At 45.2% G+C, this 26,073-nt stretch overlaps 1 protein-coding gene across 4 annotated transcripts in view; it reads left to right on the forward strand.

The window, feature by feature from the left end:
* Positions 1-25,757, forward strand: part of LOC118506988 (flocculation protein FLO11) — a 44,329-nt gene extending 18,572 nt beyond the window's left edge. For all 4 annotated transcript variants that reach the window (XM_036044860.1, XM_036044862.1, XM_036044861.1 and 1 more), the window contains exons 3-5: positions 23,217-23,472; positions 23,557-23,678; positions 23,750-25,757. In XM_036044860.1, the coding sequence (XP_035900753.1) occupies positions 23,217-23,472; positions 23,557-23,678; positions 23,750-25,450 (2,079 nt within the window). In that variant the 3' untranslated portion in view covers positions 25,451-25,757. The remainder of the gene's footprint in view (positions 1-23,216; positions 23,473-23,556; positions 23,679-23,749) is intronic.
* Positions 25,758-26,073: the final 316 nt, after the last annotated feature.

The raw sequence follows: 26,073 nt of genomic DNA on the forward strand, positions 1-26,073 counted from the left end.
CGATGCCGGCCAGAAGCATCTTGACAAACGGCACAGCAGCGACAATAACAGGGAAGATTCGGGTTGGTAGATTATCGCCGTGGAAAGACAATCGTACACTGTGAGTGAAACTCGTGCATCGATCTCGACACGACACCAGGAAAATCCCAGGGAATGGCGGGAATGAACTTTGGCCTCCCAGCTTTGCACACAGCCAGCTGCTGCATGTTGTCGCGTTTGAGCCTCGTATTGGATTTTTGTGTGTGCAATACTCCCATCCTAAGGTGGCAAGTATAGGAATCCCCATGCGAGGAATCGCTTCTGTTGTGGCATGGAGATGATTTGTCACACAATTTTATTAAATAACGTTTTAATGAGCACGTGCACGTCTAATGAGCTTCAAGAAATATTTTCATTAGGCTCCCGGCCGCGGTAACCGAAAGTTTGTTTCATCACAGAGATCAGTGCTAACGTTTAAGTGTGTTCACGTATGAAGCGAAAATACTGTTCAAGAACTGTTCAAGAGGCATGAGGAAAACATTGTCCAACAAACTGACTCGAACATAACTCAACAAATGACTCGAAGATATTCATTCCAATTTCTAAAGATATAAATTTTCAATGTTTCGAAACCATTTTGTATAAATGATAAGTTATAACGTTCTCAAGAAAAAGATATCCTTATGAATTGCTCAATGACTTATTTATTTACCAAGCGCTTCAACCGCTTCGTGATCTTGGCCGCGGATTGCTTCAATAATCCTCGATCCCGCTCACGGTCCTGCGCCATCGTCTGCCAATCCATTTCCCAGCCGTTTTGTGGACGCATCCACGCCATCACTTCATCTCAGTTTGGGCCTACTACGCCTTCTCTGTCCGTCTGGACGGCCTTAAAGGATTTTACGGGTTGAGTTGTCTGGTTTCATTCTCATGACATGACTAGCCCTCCGGCCAGGCGACTCTTATTTGCTGTACGATAGTGAGAGCTCGTCATAAAATCCTTCTGAGCATCTTCCTCTCGAACGCGGTTAAAAGAGTTTCGTCATTTTTGAACAAATTCCATGGCTCAGAGTCGTCTGTGAGTACTGGGACTACAATTGTTTTGTATAGTCCCAGCTTCATCCGTCGCGACAGACATTTTGAGTGGAGAATTTAGTTTTTAAAAAGCTTATCTCTCGGTGCTCCGTACTAATGAAAATGGTGATTCAGTTGTCACCCGACATAACCTTACAGATTACTTTGAACTGATGATCTCATAAGAACTCCGTGCACTAAGTTTTATCGTACGTGTTGGCAAAGACTTTTAGGATCCATTTAGTGTTAGATATGGATGTTTGTATTAAGCGATTGTCAAGCCGATTCTAGGCCGAAACAACTGATTGAAAATTCCCCCTACTTGAATTAACATTTCATTGTATGATTGGCACTTTCCACAACGGGATTGCAATATTCAGTTGAAACGTAACGTAAGTGACGTAATTAAGTAACAAAATAAAAAAAAATCATTTGTATAATTAACTTCGTAAATTTATTTCATCCACTGTGTCGCTAGCCTAGCAGTCGATAGCTGATTTCCAAAGTCCAACTTCATAGAACGTACATGTTGTTCCATGGGTTGGAATACACTATTAAATCGCTAATAGTTCCAAAGTTATTATTATGTTGGACCCATTTAGTTTATGGCGACTTTGAGACATCGGGATTTCCACGTCCCTTGGACACATTTCCGTCAGTGCACTATGTCTATTGTGCATGCAGTAGTTTCTCTCGTCACTCGTTTCTCTGTGACTGCCAAACAGAAATTCGTCCAATGGAAGCTGTACTTGTCGCTCGAGTCTTCGGGGAAGTCTTGTAAGGCTTTGCCACCGGACAGCTTCCTTCTAGCAATACTTTCCTTCTTTCATTACCCCTTTTTTGTTTATTTTTGTTTCTAACTCACATCGATGCGATCCATGTGCGAGTCGTATAAACTCATCATTTTCGCATTAAAATCTCACCCGAAGCATCATTAAATCGTCGCCCAGTAGCACGATCTTTAGGAGGATGTTCCGAAAATGCGATGGCAAAAACAAACCAATCACGTTCCACCGTGCCCGGGAATGCGAAAATGAAGATAGACTGTTCAATTGACTGTTTTAGTGGGATTATGTCATCAGCTCATCGTCATCATCAGCCCCACAATCTGCGGGGAAGGAGAAGGTTTTGCAAAATCGGAACAAGCGCATGGGTGTTCGGGTGGTGGAGGAAGAGGAGAAAGACGCACGTTACAAAGCACCCCAACGAACGGATGAGACTCATCAGCATCAGCATGGCGTTTTGTGCGAAAAGGAAAGGTCGCCTAGAAATCGCGCTGCGTTAATGAATCGCTTGTCACTTGCGTGTCGGTTGAATTCTAATGCAACCGGCTGCTGCGAAGGGTACTGTGCCGGCTTCCTCGCAACGACGGCTGGCCGACGCTTAATTCCGGCAATTGTGCGAAGATATACTTTGCCTGCAATGGCTCATCAATAGTGCGGAAAAGCGCTACCAGCAGCAGCAGCACCGAGCGGAGGGCCGAGCTTGAAACGTATCGATAACATCCAAATCCCACGAACGCTGCCGATATATTACGTGAGCAGTGGCCCTGAAAATGTGTTGCCAATTTTTCAAACACTCAACATACCCTACCGGGGTACTGTACAAACAGCTTCAGTAGCGTTTGATTCGTTTTTTCCGATGTGCATAAGCAACGAAAGACAAAAGACTCTTCTGACGGAAAGGGTTCGTCGCTTGTCGAGGGCGCATCGATTTCTCCGAGTGTGTACACTTCACCATTCTCAAGTAGCCTCTCGTGTGCCGGAGGTTTCCTAGCTCTTTTCATGCTTTCGTTTCGTCAATGAGTCGTCAGGGTTGAAATTCCAAACCATGAATCCCCCAACTTCAAAGCGTAAACCAAACGAGATGCCCCAGCGGGGCCGATACACAAACACACCCCAAAATAAACCCGTCGCCAGCTTTCGTTTTCGGTACGAGAAAAATCAAAATCTCACATTCACGACCTCTGGTGGGCTGGCGGGCTCACCATTATTATGTTTTGCGCCCAGCGAGCCCAAATGTCGACGACAAGCGACGAACCCCATCAGGTTCTGCATTGTGTAGCGCTTTAAGGTGATCGGGAGCACGATCGCGAAATCCGCAAACTTCCTAGGCCTGGGCAAACAAGTCATTTACCTTGTCTCGTGTAGATCGAGCCCTAGGAGATATGCTAAGAATTTCGATCCGATCCGGGTCCTTCTGCCAATTCGTTCCAGTTGCTGCGGGGACGGTCCTTCTCGGCACGGATGTTGTGAAACGATTTGCTACAATTTTGTTGCAACAACATTCGGAACATTCTTGCTCCACTGAATGAGACTGACGAGACTGCCAGTGCCCAGCCCTTCAGGAGTTACCCTGCAGGCCTGCAGGGGTCTTCACCTCTTTTGTGAGCGTTCGCAATCGCAAGGTGAGCTAAGAATAAGACGAATCGTGGTCGAACGTCATTGAATGTACGCCGGGAAAGCACAATCATTGCGCAACAGTCGAGCAGTGAAAACCACAGGTTTTATAGTTCAACTGTCGCGGCTTATTACTGTTATCGTTGATCTTTAAACGCTTGCAGCGGATAAAGATCACGGATCGGACTTCACTTACCGGCCTTACCTAGCTGACTAATTAATAAGCACGGCACCCCCCGGTGAGCAGTCAAAACTATCACTGGTGCGTATTTTGTAACGCACATTCACATCCACCAACAGAGCTTCCAAGACTCGCAACGCCAAGCAAAACATCTCGCCCGGCTTCGGGTGGATTCGAAGTGTAACAGAGTGCGCGGCGTGCAACGATCGTTCGTGTAGGTAGGTTTTTGACATTTTCGATTCGAGTACCGTCGCTTCTTCGCTTGGCAGACCCCTTCTGTAGCCTCGTCTCCCTCTTTCCGTCTTCCGAGTCCAGCATATTGAGTAAATGATATTTAAATTTTACTCCCGCCGCAAACTATACGTCCGTACCGGTTCAAGTTGGTGTTTGATCGCACCTGCTTTGCTGGTTTGCAACCGCGATTTGAAACCAGTCGGTCGCGGCGCGGCTCGTTCGCTAGTGTACGGATAATGGGGGAAAATTCGATCGAATATTGCAATGTTGAAACGGCAGGCACAACAAGTTAACTTCATCCACACGCCAGTCGTTTAATAGAAAGTTGACCTATTAGAACCATATTACCAAAACGCTCAGCAACACACAGAGTCGTAAGTTCACGGTCTCGGGTGTTAGGCTTTGAAGTGGAGCAAATTTGAAGAACCAAACTCCGAGGAGGTCGTCAGAAGACAAGTAAGCAATCAAACTAAGCGCTGGCCAACAGCAAAATAGGTGCGTTCTGTTTTTTCTTCAGACTGCTCCAGCTACATTGTTTGACATTCAAACAGCCGGCGACGCTCATCATTTCCTTTACGCTTCTTCCTTCCTTTTCAAAGGTGCGAAAGCAGATTAGGGTGTGAGCCGAAATTATGCGTTCCAAATTCACACTGCTACCGAGCCCACAAAATTGAGACGCGTAGACTTCCGCTCAAAATGTTGACCTTCCCGCGGACGACATAGATTAATATCATCCAGCAATGCTGTCAGTCATCCTCATCACCATCATCGTAGAACAGCAATATTATCCTCGTCGCATTCGTTATTATTAATCAAACCGATCAAGCAGCGATCGTCTAGCGATCGAATCCGCATTCCGCAGGGGTCACGTCTCGAACGCACGACAGTTGCAGGATGATCGTACTCGTCAGTGAAGTACATCCAATCAGCCACCAAGCTCTTGACGCCGTGGATTGTTTCGTGCACAATTTATCTATCGATCCTGCCGAACACGTTATGTTTCATTTCCTGTAAGTCAATTAACTCAAACAGCCGGGCCACATACGAGTAGCCTTTGACCTTAACCGGGCAGATGGTGCTGCACGCTGGGTGGGTGTTTATCTCGCTAATGATGGCTTTGCTCCGTTTCCTTGCAAAAAAGCGGTTGGTTGTGCAGATGATGTTCGATCACCCACCGGCGAGGTTAATCACGGTGGAATCGCGGGCTTGATTGACTGCGTTTGTCGTAGCGTAATTTAGGTTTTTGACGGTGAGATCTCGGAGCTACTTTTGCAAGTCTGCAACAAGCGACACAAATAATAATCCTCTGCCTCGTTGGCCGATCATCAAGCAGCAATTTGGATGCAACACTTTAAGGGCCCGTTTTGTTGATTAATGTCTCACGATGGCACCAGCAAGCCCTGCATTATGGAATCGTTTGCAGCGCTGATAATAAATAAGCGCTTGCTTGCTTGGGGTAATATTTTTATGTGTTCAGATTCTTCATTTTGCGTCTGCGGGGAACCGGAAAGTGAGTAAGATTTTCGGTCCCTACTTCGAAAAACAAAAGGCGAGCAAATAGAGTTTCTGTCAGCCCGTGTATTGGCCGCATGATGCCATCCTTTGTTCTACACTCAATTAATAACCATTCCACAACGCTTGGCAAAGACAAACATCCTCGCTTTACCACACCGGTCACGTGTTTGCGGAGAGGCGTCGGATTCCCATGTGCCATCAGAATTACCATATTTCAAATTCATTCTGAAAGGTGCGTCTAACAGGCCCGTGTACGCGTGTGGCGGCGGCTAATTTTCGTCTGACCTTGCGTTCCAATCCCTGTTGTCGATTTGTTTGCCCAGTTGTGGTATCGAGTGTGCTTCGAACACGTTTTGTGTAAACATGCATATTGAACTAGACCCGTTTCAAGCCAAGCAATGAGGACGCGGAAGATGTGCGCTTGGGATGCGTTTTTTCCAATCGTGGCGCAAAAGGTTAATCAGCGCCGCAGGGCACAAATTGAAATGGGAAGCGATTCGATTATGATTTCTTTTTAACGCTTGACACCGATACGGAAATTGGATCAACTGTCCGAATTTTTATATGCACCATTTCGATCCGGGTGAGCGATATAAAGTAATCCGGATCCGGCGAACTGCCGGAGAAGGGTCACGGTTAATGCGATTAAATCTTCTCGGTCGGCTTCCTAGTGTTTGATGTGCGTATGGGAAGCATCTTGCTGACGAAAAAGAGGCGAAGTGATTAATTCACAGCACTGCTAGATCTACCTTTTAAAATCTTTCAAACTTAAAACCTGGCTCCAGGTTCGTCGCCTGTTTGGGTGTTGATGTCGTTTGAAGTTTAATCACGAGCTAGCGCCAATGCTTCTCCATACTCTCGCGGCGGTTTTGGTGCTTTCCCTACCGGCATTGTTAAAACCCACGTGATATGCGTCACAGGATGGACGTCTCCGATGAAGCGAAGGTGAGCGATGTGTTGCCCGCCGGTTCCCAACGATTCCTCCGATTCGGTGAGGTTAAATGGGTTCAAGGAATGAAGTAAGCCTCGTTTAATCTCAGGTTTGGGAGTCGATCTGTTTGTCTGGTCAGAACGCAGCATTTTAGCACACCAGCAGGACCAAGAAGACTCACGAAGTGTTGGAATGTTGGTAACCGTTTTTGGGGGTGCTTTTGGGATGAAAGCCTCCCACCCGTTGGTTACGGGAAGGAACCGGATATTCCAGCACACATTCGGGTGCGGTTTTGATGTTTTGAGAGTAAGAGGGAGCGAGCGTTTAATTGGAGACAACGGCACCATTTGTTGCATCCCACGCGTATGTTTGTCTCACGCTGGTCATAAGAATGAGTCATCGATGGTGTTTTGTTTCAATGCTAGTAATTAAAAATCATCAAACTTCAGTGGTCTGTTTTCTGTATCACGTGAGAAAATTCTGGTTTGTGAGTCATAAAATATTTAATGATTTTTTTCCCTTTTTTTTTCGTTGTTTTATTTGACGGCTCCATACCACTAAAGTGAAATGCTTACTAATTTAGATTTTCTTGAAAATGACCGTTTAGCAATACGGCCATGCCGTTCTTTATGAATAAAAAAAGAATATGACATTTTTTTTGTTATTAATGAAGGACGGCCTGGCCGTATTACAAATTATGATAGTTATACTGGCTGAGATTGAAAATGTCAAAAATTGAAGATTGAAAATTCAAATGAAGATTTGAATGTCTCAGAATTTTAAAGCGGCTTATTAGATGTAACCATTATAGGCCAAATAATCAGCAAGGCATGATAGGCATTCAAAGACATTTGCCTAGCAGGAACCAATAACGTAATTAGTTACTAAAACAAATGAAATAAAAATTTCTTTTACCAAAAAAAATATATTTAATTGTTTGTAAAAATGTGTAATAGATTAAAATAGATGTTTACTTGTACTATTAAAGAGATATACGATAAAAAGATGTCGGTTATTCTAAAGACTAACAAGAGCTTGTCAGCAGAGATGCTGTGGTCAGGCTGAAGACCTCCAATTTGTCATTCGTGGGCTCAGCACTTGAAAATACTTAAATTTATACTAAATTAAACTAAATATGAATAGTGTATTTAACGGTTTTGCGAGGGTTTGAGTTTCCGAAAAGCACTGGTAATATTCTAGCCATTTCGGTACACTGCATAGTTTATAAGTAGAATTGAATAGTACTTTTCCAGTCCAGCCAATGCAGAAACAATTGTTTCCTAAAACCGAACCGGCTTATATGCAAATTGCCCGCTTCATCGTGTATGGCGTCGAGAAATAGTGATAGTGTTCAGTTTTATTGATAAATTATCAAACTCATCTTATGCAGCTTTGTAAAAACCGCGATGGAGAGAGACGGATTTCTTTTCGGACCTTCGATTCGGGAGCTCGTATCCCTTATTCGTTAGCTTTAATCTCTCAGTCTGTAACTATTTTCATTGATGTAGATTGAAGGCGTTTAATAAAATATTATTTTTAGTAGAATGTAAAAGTATCAAACCGTCCAATTATCTATTACATGATTGGCATAATCTTATAGGTCGTAAAGTCAAGAAGAAGAATTCCTTGGACAAAGGCCAGTAATGGCAAGATCAAATTAAATCAAACACGAAACATTGAAACGAATATAAAATGGCAAATAGCCATCTTTTAAGGATCCAAAATCATTGGAAGTACCCTTTACAACCATAGAGAAAAACTAAAACTACTCAAGAAAAGGTCGATAATACGTGGGACGACATCAATAATAACTGGGAAAGCATCATAATGCTTCGGAATACCCTGCTATTAATTTTTTATAAAAATATCAAATCAACTTATATTCCGTTTATTTTTTATTGATGTTACCAACACTTGAAAGATAATTGTTATGCAAATTGTTACAAAAATGAAATGAATAAAAAAAACCTCAACCCCTCAGTCAATTTTGCATTAAATTCCTTCAAAGTTCTGATCTTTTTACGATCAATTTGCCAACCAATTCGTTTCAGCCACTGAACGCTGAATCCATCAGCAACCGAGAATCACATCCAATCAACGTGTCAGTACATCTCCCTCCTTTTTGGCAGTAATTGAGCGCACACAAAATTGCACCTTTTAGCCACAAAAATGAAAAATAAATGAGTCCAAAGTGTGCTTAAGTAACTGGTAGCAGACAAACGCTTGGAATCGACCCTTTGGCATACTTTCCTTGACCTATGGCATGGTACTGGAGACAAAAGGGGAAACACTTGGTCACTGTGGACTGTGATGACCTCCTCTGGTGATCCTCCGGTACATCACCGGGAGCAATTAAACCTCGGTACGTTGCAATCCATATTCATTCTAATGAAAACCCAAGCGAGATCAGTGCGTGTACACTTCTTTTCAAGATCTTTGTACCGATCATTTAATTACTGGTCGACAATCGGGGGTCAGTTAAGCGCTGTACTACGGTAGCTGGCCGTACCGTTTACCGGATGTTGCCACTTAGTGCTTTCCGCCCTAGTGCCTTGTGGTGACGCCGGATTTCCACCCGTGATTTGTACGTTGTACAACTGATCTGTCGTTTTTTTTCTGTTGGGTTTTCAGTTACACTGCAGCTAAACCATTTGCTTAAGAATGATGGCCTGCAGCTTCACTAAAGCGTGCGACGCGAACCGAGTGAATTGGTTTCCAATTTCAACAACCATTTCCTTTTATGCAGATCAAACCACGAGCACGAGATGGGATTGCTTGCAGGCCCCAAGGCTATGGTTGATCTTTTATTGCTGTGCCTGCTTGCCTGCCTGCCTGCCGATACTAACTGCTGGAGATGAGTGTGGCGATGTTGGTAAATCGATGGATGCAAGCGTGAGCATATATGCACACGACCGACAGCCCGGCAGAAGCCAAACCCTTCCAGCCAAGCGTGTGCGCTCAGGCCAGCTAGGTATTTGCATCAGATGCGTTCAAGATTACATACAAATTTACATACTCGCTCACTCGCATCTTCAAACGTAGCGAGTTTTTTGTGAAATAAAGCGCTTTGTTCGAGGGAGACGACGACGACGACGTTTCCTGCGTTGAGTTACGAAAAGTGAAACATCAAACGTTATCGCGGAACGGAATGTATAAGGGTGCCATAAAACAAACAAAAAAACCCGAATCGTAAGGAGATAATATGAAACATGTGTTTTGAGACATGGAATTTCAATCAATTGACACGGTTGGAAGTGAGAATGCCACCATAAAGCGGTAGGGTTGTCGCTCGTTTTCTTCAACAGAAGCATTCAAACAGCAAACAGTCGATTGCATTGTTAGCCAAGTGTTAAACGTAACATTACAGCACAGGGAAAGTGTGAAGAACGTTCTTGGAGGTGTTAAAATGCTTTAAAATTAATTTATTACATTTCGCAATCCTTTTGGATGAAGGCGCTCTGGTAAACACGGCCTAGTATACAAATCCGACTAATGAGCTGTCGCTATCCTCATGTTTTCTATCCCCGCCTGAACGTACGAATTTAATCGCTAAATTAACTCATCAAACAACCCGTCCAAGATCGTCCCCAGTCATCATCATTGCAAAATCTCTCACTAATCAGCACAGCACAAGCGGCCCAACTTCCTTTTACAGCGCACTCCGCCATTCTAAACCTTGGCCACGATGTGAAAACCTTCATGTTTTGCCAATTATTTCCCCCATCCAACCCCCCCCCCCCCTCATATTGTCTGGTCAGTCCAAAAATGGGACTGCAATAAAGCTGCTCGCATCGGCCAAGTTCACACTCTCGTCGAAAGCATCCTGCCTTTGCCGATGAGCAGAAGGGAATCATCATTTAACTACCACAATCTAGCCAGCTTTTGGAGGGCAAGCTATGGAAAGACATAGAGAGAGAGAGAGGCTCGTGATATGAGACGACCTTTGCGACCATCAGCTGCGTCATCAGCTTTTGGGGAGCGACCGAGTTATCAGAGACCACCCGTGATGATTTCGGCAAAAGATCACCTGTGCTCTCATCACTGCTGCTGCTGCTGCTGCTGCTCGTCAATCTGCCATCAGGGGAAGATTTTGGTTTCGTTTGAAAGGTTTCTGCCTTTTTTAAGCCACGATTTGAAAACAAAAACAAAAATAAAGAATTGTGCGGCAATAAATGGCAAATCGTTTTTAGCGAGCGAACGACAGCGGCTCATCACGGTGTCTTCATCATCCTCAGCATTATCACAGCGTTCGAAGACGAGTGATCGCTTGCGACTGGGAATGGGAAAAATCCTCCTTTTGCTTACATTTTTCGAACCATTTTGCATCATACGGTGCATCTCTGTTCCAATTGACTTTTACCTTGTTTGGAAATCTATTATTTGCATCCAGAAATGCATTTTAAAGTTGTGAACGGTCTGTTCCTTTATTTTCAAATATTCTACGTGTATGTTAAATGAAGCATGCATTCAACAGAATTAAGGTGGACAACTGTAACATCTGATCTAATAAGATCTCACTAAAACTGACGAATGGAGAACAGAAAACTGGACGATGTATTTGATACTCATCCCCGTAAACCCTTAAAGCATCGCACAAATCCTTTAAAGCATTGAAAAGTCTCAGGATTCATTCAAGATGAATAGGGAAGCTGCCATGTCGAATAGATATCCATTAGATCAATAGATAACTCAAGATGGTAAATAATCTTTTCTGTTGTTTGTCAGCTGCAGGACCCTTGCACGTGGGGCTGATTATCCAGCAGACAAGCAGCAGAGATTAGGCGACATAGCGTCAACATTGTCAACATAGCAAAATACATGCCGCTGAAAAACTAGTCAACAAGCAGATCACTTTAAAATACACAGTGTGCACCATCCCGAGCCCGATAGTCCTGGGTCATATAAGCATAAATAAATCCTGGGTCACATAAGCAGTGTAGAAACAAAACGACCACTCGGTGTTCACTAAACGCTATGAGAGAGGTTTTGCTTTTAAGACGACAGAGACTGTTTTGTAGCTTCGATAGAATATTGTTGAAAAGGCCGCCAAAATGACAGAAATCTCAAAATGCCGTCCAGAACTGGCTCATAATATCCGGGATAGGTCGCTCCATTTGCCATCCACCGTAGTCTACTGTAATTCTCCCAACTTTATCCATGAGGTACCACTTTAAAAGCAACGCTATGATACATATCACTGATTACACCAATTCTACTCACTTGTCCCAATCAATCTATAGCTTCAATTTGAACAATATATGTTTGTGAAAACTTAATTTACTTTTAATTAGGTCTATTAAATCAATCTCAATCGATTATTTACAGTAGTTGCACAGCAGCATTGGCACATGGATGGCTTCATGAAAAATAGCTATGACGATAACACTTATTATCGGGCTCTGACCTGTAAATTCAATTGCTCCATCGAGAAATCCAGCAGACTAAAATTGAACAGTCCTACAACACTGTTGAGGGGCTGGCATCTGTCTCCCATTAGGCGTTACCAGCTTTCTGCATAGCAGGCAACATGTTGCGCAATATGGAGCAGTTGTGATCGGTCTTAAGAAAATGTCTTTAAGTTCGAAAATTTGGAACATAGCTACTGTAGGGTACGGCCTACTCCAGGAATTTCTGTTAGTTAAGGAGGAAGGAAAAGGGAGACAGAACTGGCTGGTGGATCAGTCTTGGGGGAAACGTGGGAAGGAAGCCAAAAATGCAGCTAAAGGCTCAAGAACTTGTCGGGGAACGCTGGAAAGTGTCTTTAATCGGCTGCCCGTCAAGGACCTTGAAAAGATTTAACAGCTAGACAATTCTCGGATATGAAAAGAAATCGACTCCAAAGCCTTTTGCTGGGTTTCCCTCAACTGCCAGTCACAGTACTCCACTAGCGATGCATTACATTGTGCACGGAACCCAACAATTTTTCTCCTGGGGCTTGCGACCAAATTGCACATAGCCTACTCCTAGTACCTTTCCGCTACTTCAAATCAATTGGTAACTTTATTTGGTAGTAGTATTGCTATTGAGCTATTGGACGATCAGTACGGCCGGATACTGAGGGATGGACTATGAGGGATTTACCGTGGTCATTGTTTTTGTTCCCTATAGGCCGATACACCTTTACGCACCTTTCTTCTACATTTTTAATTTCTCTACCAGTCTCGAGACCATTTGTAGCGTTATCGTTGCTCATTGACTTCCGGGTTCTTCTCTGGGGTGAGGTAGCAGGCCATGGAGGGAATTAAACTTTCTGGCCCTTCGTAGCAGCTCAGTGGACAAAAAATAACTTATGGTTCTCGGTGGTAGGTAGCCTTAATGTAGAATCTGCTTGCAAAGAACTACATTTAACTAGACATTCCTCCTCTGACACCACCAGATAGTTGCATCCAGCGCTACTCGAAACTCGAGAACGATCGTCTATACAATCGCGAAAAATTCCTGTACTGACCACCATTACTTATGCTAAAAAGCACACGCTACTCTAGCGATCGTTAAGCTGAATAAGCGGTTTCTATTGATATACGCCTTAAACTCTACAAGTTGGCGTTCGCCTTCTAGCCTGTCAGTGATAAATTGAATGAGAATATTTTTTCTAAACATAACACAAAAACTAAAGACAATAAAGTGTAGCCTAAAATTTAACGCAAACGATACTACTGTTATCTACTTACTTTGGTAATCTAATTGTACCTTATTTAAAGAAATGAGCCATACTGAATCACAGTCATCAGACAACCATCTTAGAATAACACAGCTGTCAAAAAGCAATGTCTTAATATTTTGATCAGTCCATATACGGTTAAAGAAGGACAGGGCCGTTCTAACAAGATCATAAAATAAAATAAGGCCTTCAAATCGTCAAACGTTTGTCCAGCAAATTGGCGCATATTGATTTCAGAAAGAAAAAAAATCATTCGCCAAACTAATTCTCTACCAACATTAAATCCTCCATCAATCATCATTCGGCCACTCCAGTTCATTATCCTATTTTGTGTCTATTTCATCTGGCTAACACTTCAACGCCATTAAACCCGGCTAAACGTTTGCCCTTGGCTTTGGCCGAACCGAACCGTTTCCCAACCGTTTTCAACCGCCGGACAGGATCATGCCGAGGCATCGGATGATCGCTGATACACATCTGTCGACAAACTAATTTGTGCAAGGTGCAATCCAACCGAAAATCGATTCCACTTTACGCCGTTGGACAATTGTGTTGAATGAATGAATAAATATTGGCTCCTATTATGTTCGCGCACCAATTCGTGTACGCGTGTATTCTTCTTACCGGTTGTGCTGCCAAACCAACCAACAAATCCTTGACAATGTCGGATTAGCGGACAGGAATGTAAGCCATTGCAGCGATTGGCTCATAACGGCTCATTGTGTGTACAGTACACGCGGGCATCCGTGGCCTTGCTCCATATATCGTGAACAATCGTGAAGCAAACCGTGACCAACGGAACAGTCTTAGGATGTGAGTCAACGAAGCCTCTCGTGACTGGTGCTAATTAACCGGTGGATGAGAATCTTGATACAGCCAATCGACGGACGACACATACGGCCCGATGCATCCAACGATCGAAGCTCGATCGACTCAATCCGCATCGATTTATGGGGCGCCAAGTGTGTGGCACCTCGAACCGTTTTTTTTTTCTCCCGGGCCGTTTGTCCACTCATCAATTTTGACTCGTCAATGTCAACACATTGTGAGTTGCGATCGGATGAGTGTTTCCTACGGCAGCATAATTTATGCACCTCCGTCCGGTTGTGCCTGGCGAAGACTTGCAAAGATTTATAAAGTCATTACATGCCACCACCCGTCGTTTGTGACTTTGTCCAATTTGCCGACGCTTGTTTGGCTGGAACGCGATCGCAGTCTTTTAATCTAGATCTTCTGTGCCGCTTCTTAGGCGGCGTTAGGCCGCACGACCGTTAACCAAACGTGACTGTTTCGAGTGGAAAATTGGCCTGCTGGTGCGCCTGGTCATAAATAACTTTCGACTCAATTACATGCGCCCTTTTCCTTCCTTCCTTCCCTCACACCAATCGCGTGGAAGTGATCACCACGGATCAGGGCCAAATTATCCTTCCCCAAAACTAGTTGCAGCAGTCTGATCGAACGCTTCCAGCTCGCTCACAATTAGCATACAATTTCCCGTAAGGAAGTGATTACGAAATCGTCGTCCAATTTCCGTCGTGCCGAAACACGACATTTAACCGCCGTTCTCGCGGTCTCTCGTTGACCTCCACGAGGGAGGGCTTCCGAGCAACTGAAGCCGAATATAGGGATACGGATGCCGAACCGTTTCCCAAGGTTCAGCCCAGACAAAGTGTTGTAGCGCTTTAGCCGAACGTGTTTAGTCGACGTTCTACCGACGGCGATCACAATGGAAAATGGGTGGGAAAATGGTTTGATTTCGTTTCGAGCGGCTGCGGTTTTCCGACAGCCGGGTGCCTTACTTTGCATTAGATCTAATCCACCGAAAGGTCAGTGTCTGTAATTAACCGGCAGCAACCGTTGCGGAAATGTGGAAAACTCACAACAGCAGCAGCAGCAGCAACATCGGCACGCTCGCTCAAGCCGGTCGTGTACCTTACAGCGTCGGTGTGATTTTACACCTCAATCTGAAACCGTAGCATTCATCGAGAGTAAACATTTTTTACCCAACGCAGAGATACGATCAAACCACACCGGCCTGGAGTGATTGTTTCACTAGAAGCGAACGTTCAAAACCTCCCAAAAGGAGCTGACGGTTGATGGTGCCGCTGATTAAAGCAGTCCATTTGGCCAAAACATTTGGAATTTGCCAACACAACAAAAAAAAAACCCAACCGTGTGCACATTTCGCAGTTACAATATTTAAATGTATTTCAACTTCATCTGTCACTTCACCATCATAATTATGCGTGACATGGCCCACTCAAAGCGTGCGCACAGCGAACGAACCGACGAGATGGATGGATACCGGCGGTGCACTTCAATCTGTCCTGATGGGCATGTAAATTGGGTCACATGGTTGCTGATGGCAAAAGATCTTTCGTGGTCGGTCGGTGAAGAATTGTGGGAAAATGGCATTACTGGTTTTCGTTTCGAGACCGGACCGTTCTTTTATCACTCGATATTGCGATCGTCTGCGGCGAACACAGGCATTAGCAAATGGAAATAAAGGATGAATGTTTGATTAGATAATGAACGGCGATGGGATGACCTTGGATAAAGAGCCTTTTGCCTTGGGAAGCGCATAGAACGTATATATTGAAGTTTTCACATCTAAGGGGGGAAGAGGCCAAATCTTCGTTCAAGATGCTAAGATAAAGAAATGAGGGCAACGGCGTTATGGTTTGACGCTCATTAAAGGCATCACAAATTCTTTATTCATTTGAATGGCGTTACCTCATTTGGAGGAGTGATTTGATGAAGATTTAATTGTCTTTTTGGGTTGACTAAGGCCTTACTGTTTGATTTATTCTGAATACGCGATGTAATTATTTCTGTTTTGAGCTTTAGTCTTTGATTGCGTGAGATCCGTCAGCTCATACGCCTAGGTTTAGCCTATGTCCAACGCATAGCTCTTAGACGTTAAAGACCCCTATGAACATATCCTGAACACAGTGGCAGATCAACTTAAGAGCGGAAGGAGCGGCCGCTCGGGGCTTTGTTGGTTATGGGGGCTTCTTCGGCGAGGGAACGCCTGTTGTTTCCCTCTAATATCATAAATAGAGGAGTCTCCTAAGCATCTTGACCCGCCACTGCCTGAACACCCTTGGACTTCCTTTGATGACTAGCTTTACTTTTGACCGGTGATATCTGAACTAAAATATAAAATGCAATCTTAGGAGAAGAAGCTTCCGGTTCCCTCAGAACATCTCTGGTCAACATCACATGTATATATTCCTGAGATCTGAGTACGCAGTATCGCACGCAGGACTCACTATCCCGCTACGGGTAAAATCAAATCTGTCAGGAAGTCAGACATGCCCCGTCGAGACCTTTCGAACTTTCGAGCCCAGGAAGGAAGAGATCTGAGTTTCCTAGGAGCGTGTGAGTGAGAACGAGCCACAATCAACATGGTAGACACAACTCAGATGCCACATTAGCAGACTCCATACTGCATAACTTTCCGTGATGGAACAGCGAGAGTGTGCATTGTCGTATCGATGACGCGTACTGGTGTCGTAGCCAGTCACGCGTTTAGAGCATCGAATTGCTAGAGAGCCACGCATACAGAACATTAGGCAGCATGCCAGTGCTATGATGAATTGGTACCGGATGATGAACATTCCGGAAGAATCGAAGTCAAAGATACGGTTGTAATTAGACTTCCGTGGCGTAGACATTACGGTCTACCACATCCTGACCGATTGCCATGGATACACTTCACTACGAGCTACCTGCCAACTAGATACCGACTTTGCTAGCATTCTTTCACCTTAGACCATTCTCGCAATAGCTCAAAATAATCGTTTAACCATAATCGCAATAGTTGTTCAATTACATGTAAACCATCTACCGGAAAGAGGCGAACGAGGTTCTTACAGGTTATCTCAAGAACATTTCCATAAATAATTTTAAACTAGCTTTTGTACCTTAACAAAAGTCAATTTTGGCTACATAATCGTTTGAATTTGGGTTTCTAGTGAGAATTTTCCATTTGGCGATAAAATGTATGAAGAATATGTTTAAAAATATGGCGAATAATAAAATGATGCGTTTTGTACCCTATACACTCTGGGTATTGATCATATGAAATACATCATGCTGGTATATGATCGGACTTACCCCTTTTATGCTCCGAAGATTTCAACTGTCGCAGTTGAATCAAATGTGTGAACTTTGGTCGAATAATAATGCCATGGTATACAGGTTCTAGAACTAACTCCAGTACAAATTGAATTGTGCTAAACGGATTTTTAAACCTAGGTTAAAACCTACCTAAACCTAAGTTTAGTGTTAAGCCTAGGAATCTCTATTCCTATGGCAGCATTAGATCTGTTGAGATTAAAAGAAATACAATACGTTTTTAACATTTGAATAGGCAGAGACCTAATTGGATTGAACGTCCCGTATGCAATACATCATGTGGCGCCTCAAAGTCTACCAGATCTCATCCTCGATACATACTTATAGCCAAATTTTGAACTATGAAACTAGATGAGATTTGTAGGATGAAACTATGAAAACAGTTACAAAAATCACTCACTATTAATACATTTGCCTACTAAAATTATATTTAGGCCCACAAAAACCAAAATTTCGTCCAATATCGTTGCTGTAAATTAAGCAATCGTTTTGCAGCTGATATGCCGTTTATGCAGATAGCAACGAATTTTCCGCAGGGGCAGGTGTGAAGAAAACTCAGTTCACATTCCCCGGGGCACGTTCGGCACAGCAGCAAGCCCCCCAAAGGTACAACCAGAAACAAATGCCCCATTTGTGGCAATCAATTTTCTTCCATTCCGTTTCCAGGTGATATAATGCGAGGCGATCGCGTTGGGCTACCGTGTCGGCGCGGTGACGACACCATTCGCATCGGGGCGCCCACACAGTTAACCTACTTTCGGTCAGCTGTTCCCGGTGTATCGAGACAACTGTGGCAAGTGAAGAAGTAGAAGAAGATGGGCAGAGCAACGTCAAACCCCAAAGCCATGTTGTTAGCTGATTGTTCGTTTCCTTGCTTATGCGGGAAACCGTTCTTCCCCACCACTGCCGAAGCAAAATCAAAACACAACATTAGCTTCCAGTCTTGGTCGAAATGGGCTGATGAGTTTAAAAAAAAGAACTGCCTCAACATGGTACAGATCCAGCAGCTCACTGTGACTACCGCAAATATCGAGGTTTCATTGTTTGCAAATATGGAGGGTTCAGAATTCTCATACCAGCTTTTCTGTTGGGGTAGAATGGCGAACAAAATGGAGCAAATTTTCTGAACGTCTTTTAATGTGGTGTCCTCTGCCAGCTGCTTCTTCATAGCTGGGTTCAATGATTATCCAAACACCGATCAACCCAGACAGTGAATATGCATTGCAGAAAAAGCACATACGTTGCAAGCCAGTTTCGCAGGCCGCAAAACACCGAACCAAGCAGTACGGATCTTCAGAGATCAGCCGCCCAACGATCGTGCCGGTGAGGCGTACCCGTGTACGAATTGTTGCACAATTATTCCGAAGCAACATCTTTCATTTGCATGCCATGGGGCGTGCTGACGTACCAACAAAGGCGAACTCGACCAGCTAACATTGAAAACTCTCTGGCAGTGTGTTGGGCGCTTGCTGTGGCTCCGCCGGAGCTTACAACACAAGTATCGCCGGCAATAGCGGACACACTTGTTATCTTCACGGTGACTCGCGGTTGCAATCATCAAGGCCACTGGCAAAGATGAAAACAACTCACCAAAAAAAAATCACATAGCAAGAAAAGGAGGAAACTTGCATAAGCTCTTTTCCTCCCAAAAATCGCCATTCCGTTGTTTGCAGTTTGCTGAAAGAAGATTACGAAGATTAATTCTTTTTCGAAACGCAAACCTGATAATTTGTGTGTATTTTTAAAACGAAATACAAGAAAACAGTGTTGTTCGGGCCACAATTAAAAGAAGACCCCGAAACACAAACCGTTCCAATGAGCTACGGTTGAGTAATTCCGGCCATTTTGTTTGTCGTCCGTTGTAATTTCACGAGTTCGAAATGGAGCTTACTGATTGCTGGTTGCAGACGTTTGGATTCAAAATTACCTTTCTCTGAGCTCCGGCTGGGGCATTCGTGGTCGAACTTGATGATTGTAAAGTGTGAAGCCGAAAGTGAGACTCTTTCACTCGAACTCGAAGTCTGGCGGGATGTTCCCGGACCAGCCAGGAAATTGGTAATAAAATTGTAACGAACCAATTCCCAAGCTACCGGGGAATGGATTGGAGTTACATGCGTTTATTTATTTATTTATTTGTGTTGTGTTGTTGGGAATTGAAAAAAATAATCGTGTCTGTTACTGAAGAGCTGGAATGCAAGTCGTTGCAGAGGAGATGAGGAAATGAAATTGATCCTCCGCTCTTACGTAGCGCAGCAGTAATAGGTTACCGCATTATAGATCCTCTCATTGTCGAAAACGAAAGCTCAATGTTATGACTGATTTGGGCTAAACGAACCTCAACTCTTCTTCCTTGGCTCTACAACCCCTCCAGAGGTCTTGGAATGCCATTTCTAGCTTCCTGTGACTTGTCAATCAGTTCTGCGTATGGGGAGGCAATCTGGATGGAACTTGAACCCCGGTCCCACCGTGTGAGGACCGACGCCGCTATTGCCACAACCACCGAACCACCCCGTCTAACCTCAATTACTACCGCGCACATAAATCCACTTCCCGTTCTTCGAGCTCGTCCAGCTGCAAATAAAGTCATTCTGAACGAAACGAACGTTGACACATGTAACGCTTGCGTCAGCACCAAACAATGATCACTGTCATCATTACTCATCGCGAAATTATTAACTTATTCTCGCTGTCATGTTTTGCCGGGACCGTTTGTCACCTTTTGGTAAACGCTATTTATAAAGGCGCTGCACGATGCTCCACTCCAAGCTTAACCGTCTACTTAAAAGGTACGCAAAGCACAATAACATTTTCGTGCATTGTACGGCGCGATGTTGCAGTGAGAAACAAAGATTTGGTTTGTTGATGTTTTGCTACATACGGCGCACACGAACGGCAGAAGAGTACGCTCTCTGCTCTGGTACTCTTCAATCCACAAACAAACACACCGATCGATTAATGTCAAGGGCGAGTGCAACGTCGACGACGCTTGATGATGACGATGATGACACTTGGTTCATGTCGGGTCGGGTTATGTCGATTGAGCTAGAAGTGCTACCAGCAACACCCATATGTTGCACACTGCTGGCGGCTCACTGCTTTCCTGCTTCTTGTTCCACCTTCGTAACCAGGGAGTATGGAGAAACACGAAAGGCATGTGCTAGTAGAAATGTAAGGTCTGTAGGTGCTCTTGCCAAAGTCACTTTCTTTGAGATTTTTTTGCGTCTAATTTATTCCACAATTATATCCTATTAACTCACTTATTTGCCGCTTCTTGATGCAACAAAAAACGATACTGTTCACGGTCTAGCGCCGTCCTCTGCCAATTCGTTATCCCGGTCGTTCTGGTAGACGCATCAAAACCATTACCCCATCTCAATTTAGGCCTAAAGTCCATGTGGAAGGACTAAAAGGACTTTATAGGCTGGATCGTCCGGTTCGCATGTTGGCTGATCATGGCCAACTGGAGCCTGGAAAGTGTAATTCGTTACAAGATGGTGACATTACCGTTCAGCATGTCGAGCTCGTCGTTGTAGCGGATCCTGCATTGTCCTTCCACTCATATGGAGCCAAAATTCCTTCTGAGCACCTTCCAATTGAACGCAGCTAAGAGGGTTTCGTCAGTTTTTGGACAGAGTTCATGTCTCAGAGGCGTCTGTTGAGTACTGGTACTAGAAGTGTTTTCTGCAGCTTTAGCTTCATCCTTCATCTTAACTCACCGTTTCTAAATGTTTTGACTTGCTTATACCCGTTGGAACTGGATAGTCAGTCCTGCGAACGAGGAGACAATCCGGATGGGATTCCATATCCCGTGAAGGTCGGCGACGCTACCATCTCTAGCATCGGTAACCACCCTAATCAATTGCAATCGTAAGTCTAATTAAAATATGTGATCGTTTAGGCCAGTGACGCTTGATCCTGTGAGTGTTAAGATACGTCAAGATAGTGTCTTACCTGTAATATGTATTTTTTTAATTTCTTGTTATTGTTCGACTCAAGTACTGTAAGTGGCTGAACGAGACGAGACACGGAAAATAGCGAAGGACATATTGTGGTGGAACAAACCACCCACGAATCAGCCCAACCAAGGGTTACTCCGCGGAACGAGGGGATGTTGGATAGAGAGATGTTGGCAATAAGTAGTTTGCGCACATGACCACGGCGCTCTTTTACCATGACCAGACCTAGCAATTGACACCGCTCTGGATTAAAAGTAAATGCACCACTTTGGTTTTCTGAGGGGGGCGTGCTAGCGATTCTGGTAATCTTCCGCTGTATGTACATAGAGGTGATGCCTGCAGGAGATCAAACGATGCTGGCACAGTCCAGAATAGGAACCAGCAGCGGATTCAACGCTCTCAAGTGAAACGAATCATGGACCTCAAACATCCGTGCGAGGGCAAACAAGGTAGCGAACGAGATATCGGTCCGAGAACTAAATTGTTGCGTGGCTCAAAAGACAATTGGTCGTCGAGCTCCATACCAACATATCTTCACACGGTGTAAGACTCGATCAGGTACAAGAGCCACAGATAGCCAGTAGCTAGGCAAAGCAGATATAGATCCAAGATGACGGTGCAGCAAACTAAGATCCTATTCAAGTGCTATTAACGAGTTTTCGAAAAAGCTATTGAAAGAAAGTTTTTTCTATATACATTCTAGCGTCATTAGGCAAAATTTGAGTTGGGAAGATGGTGTGAGCTTAATTTTGTTTCTATTATACGTTATGAAATGATGACCCTCGCCCAGAACACGGAAGCAATAACCCATCTCACCGAGCGACCGATTGAAGTAAGGAAGAGCAACAAATAATGCAGACCGTAATTGACTAATGAATGGACAACGGCGTCCTTGGCGATGCCGTGTATATATAACGAAGGAAAATCGATCGATTTTAATGAATTAATTCTTTTGGCAAACATCACTAGTACAAAACTGCTGGTGCCATATTGAAACTGTCTACGGTTTCACTCGCATTTGATTCAATGTACAAATCGTACGGGCTGTTTTCGTGTTCCGTTCAGGATAACAAAGCATGCCCAGCACATCATCCTCATCAGCATCACTTGACTTACTTCCAAGCGACAAGGAAGCCCCAGGCCCGACATGCCTGATGCTCTCCAAATCCGATCGAGTGATCGTAATGATGGGTTCGAGTTTCTTTCATTCTTTGTACTACAGGCACAAGTAACAGTGAGTTTATGCTTTAGAGAGAGAGAGAGAGAGAAAAAAAATGGAAACAGCATAATTTATGCAACACGCTGTTGGTGAGCACCACAAGTGCTGCCATACGCCAGCAGGGTCAGCACATTGAATGCCAAGCAAAACATTCAATTCGAAATTCACGAACGGCGGCCGGGCCACTGTTTGCACTACCCATGTAATTATGTTTGTTTTGCTTTTGGGAAAACGGCGCCTCAGACCTCAGACCTCAGAAGTGGGTGCATCGTTACAAAGGAAACCGCCTGGGACATTACTGACGAGGAGAAGATTAAGTGAGACATGTCAGCGCAGAGCGCAGAAGCATCTTTGTTGCATGTAGGTCATCGAATTAGCTTAGTTGAAGCTTTTCCAATTGTGTCAATTTGATCATAACGAACACGAATTGCTTTTCCCAACATCAGTGGCGCTTTTGTCATTTTGTGAACGGCGAGCAAAGCTTTTGTGCCCTGCAACCCTTTTGTTTCGCGTCTCGAAATGGTGTTGACAATAATTACTGATTGCTCAACTGGCCGCTTCCCAATAATCGAGCGCGTTGATGGGATGAAAATTTCATTAACTAAAAGGCAGGCACATTACCGGCGTTTGCTTTGAATGGCCCCAGAGGACCTAGACATCATCTTCAGAGAACCTCAATCAACGTACGGGTATCGCGCGAGACGATGTTTAATTACTTTTTACGCTTGGTTAGAGCGTCTTGGTGTACGACACAATTTTGAAGTTGGTATCGATTAGGTTAAGCGCCCAAATCGTTCCCGTGTCATGACCGTGACACGATCGAAGCATTGGAAAATTGCAAATGCACACGCCATTTTCTCACGCTTGTACTACTTAGTCTACCACTATCTGACCCATTTTCTTTCTTTTTGTTGTTCTTCTTCACAGTCGCGGCCACTGAACGATGGCTCGTTCAAGTTCGGCACCAGGACAAGCTTCTCCTGTACCGGGCGGGCAGCGGGATATTATGCGGATGTGGAAACCGGGTGCCAGATTTATCATATGTGCGATGGGCTTGGTAGACAGTTCAGCTACGCCTGCCCCAACACGACACTGTTCCAGCAGCGGATGCTGATCTGTGACCACTGGTACATGGTGAACTGCTCGAAGGCGGAAAGCAACTATGCGGCAAATCTGTTGATTGGTAAGCAAAACATTGAGGACCTGATTCTGTGGAGGCGCATCAGGATACGGAAATCAAACTATAAACAATGAATCCCCATTGCAGGTCAACGCGATAAGCCGTTCGTCCCGGAGGAGGAGAACGAAATACGCACACCACGACCCGATCTGTTGGATCGTCCAGACGCCCTTGATTTTGGTGTTCCATCGCTAAAGAACTTCTTCAAGGTAAGTCTGCACAGCACGTTGTTCCCCAACATAGTTCGAATCGCTTATGACGAATGTTCTTCTCCATGCAGTCGAGTACACCTGCCCGGCAGAATGCTATTTTCGACACACAAGCCCGTTCCCGCTCGTCCGGTTCCACTATCGTCGGAAAGGGGCAGAGTGAGAAGCGTACCACCACCAGCCCGAACGCGGAGATCTTCCAGGAAAGTGCCAGCAACCATGGTTTACCAATTCACTGGAGCACCCGCTACGCCGAGGAAGATTCCAACCCGGCGAACGGAACGCAGCGCGGCAATGGCACTCAGGAGCAGTCTGGAGTTAAGACAAAACGCGACGAGGACAGGAACGAGAGTCGTAGAACGATCGCCATTACAACCAGCGAACGTCCGACGCCGGTGTCGGTAAAGACGCCCTCGCGACGATACGAACCGCCGTTCACGCCGACCGAATATCAGCAACGCTCATCCATCCAGCAGCCAGTTCCGACGGCCGATTCCAATCTGAATACGATCCCCACAACGGTAGCACGTGGATCATCGTTTGCTAGCGTAGCAACGACAACACCCGTCCCAACTACGACCATTCGTCCACGCGTACCGGTCACGCAACGTCCGACAGCTTCAAACCCTGCCCCAACGGTAACGTCAGCCCGTACCGCGAAACAACCGCTTCCCATCGTACAACAACTTCCTCAACCGCAATCAGCGCAATTAAAACCACTCACGATCACCGCTAACGGCGGGTCCCCAGAGTTGGCCGATCCTCGTCAATCCATTTTGCCTCCGAAATCGATCCTGTTCAGTCCTCCGGCAGCGACGGCCGGATTGTTCGAAAATCGATTCGCCAACCAGCGACCGCTGCTCGTTGCGCCGACGGGCGTTGCCGTACCGTCGCGTGATCTACTACCGCCCTACGAGAATCTGGCCAACTTTGATCAAATTAAAACGCGCTACACTAGCGAATCGATCTACACGCGGCAACCGATCACGAACGAACCTTCGGCCGGTCCGGTCAAGACGGCAATCGATAAGCTAGCCGTAGCGGACACACTTCCGCCGACCCGGCCCAACCCGGCAAACCAAGACAAAATTCCACGCCCGTTCAGTGTACCGAAACCGGCCAACGATCTTGTACCACCGCACAAAGAGTACGCATTCTACGACGATGCGACTACCCAGGGACCTCCGATATACTACCAGTGGAAGTGGTCCGTACCATCGTTCGGATTGGACCCGCCCGGTCTGGAAGCCCCAAGAGCGCCAGGTGCTGAGGCGCCCGAAGGCACACTCGATTCGCTACTCCCACCGGTAAGCACCCGGAAGGTGGACGAGGTAGCAGACGATCGACTGATCGCTCAGCTGAATCCCGCCTCCCAAGAACATCAGGCGCACGATGGTGGACAGGGCCGCGAACACAACCAAACGGCACGCTCGATATCGTCCGAAACGGGCAATCTCGGTGAGAATCGTGTCGAGGTGGAGAGCAAGCTGGTGCTTCCGCTACCGCAGCACAACTACAACCAGCTGCGGCAAGAGTTCGCCATCCCGGACTTTACCTTCCCGTTGGACGGTGCTGCCAAGGGTGGCCAGTACGCGAACGCCGAAGCCGTCGATTCGTTTCAGGTGAAAATCCCAACCGATGCATCATCACGCGGGAGCGCGCCCGGTGTCACTGCACGGGCGTGGTACGGAGAGAACGCACGATGTCCCGAGTGCCATCCCGGGTTCTTACGGCCAGGGAGTTGCGAACCGTGCGTAAAGATTCGTCGATGAGACGAAGCGGCGTGCGGCCTAGCGTCCAATATGCATTTGAGTACGTACGTTCTCCATTCATCACACTCCTATCGTCAATTCATCGCCACCAAACGCTACGCACCAGTCCAGCTGTCCGGGCCAAACGCTTGGCTTCCGTTGTTGCTTTCATTTTAAAATAGGTGTGGTTCCTGTGCGTGGAATTCGTCGGTGCGCGTTCGCTGTAAATACACAAATCCCTTCTTCTTTTCATAATGAATGCATGTCTAGTATGTCGATTTCATGTACGACATAACTTATGTTTAAATAAAGACGAAAAAAGGTGAAACGATGCTCTGGTTGTTTAGGTTATAGAAGAATATTAGGTGAGGTGTTTTAATGAAAGAGAAGAACTCATTAACTGCAGCGCGTTCGCCGATGCGTCCTTCGAGGAGCAATGAGCGTTACCCTTACCCAACAGTAAGCCAGTGTGGCTCCACATTCTATCATTCGCAGATTTGGTGCAGATTTGGGATTGGGCTGACTTTTGCCTGTTCTTCTGCTCGCATTTAAGATCCATGTACCATGTCGTTCTTTTCCTGGCTTAACGACCTGCACTTGGTCATGCCGGCCATCTTAATGGCTTACAAAGCAAATTGATACCA

Source organism: Anopheles stephensi, chromosome 2 (genome assembly GCF_013141755.1).
Source record: "Anopheles stephensi strain Indian chromosome 2, UCI_ANSTEP_V1.0, whole genome shotgun sequence".
In the NCBI taxonomy this organism is placed as follows: Eukaryota; Metazoa; Arthropoda; class Insecta; order Diptera; family Culicidae; genus Anopheles; species Anopheles stephensi.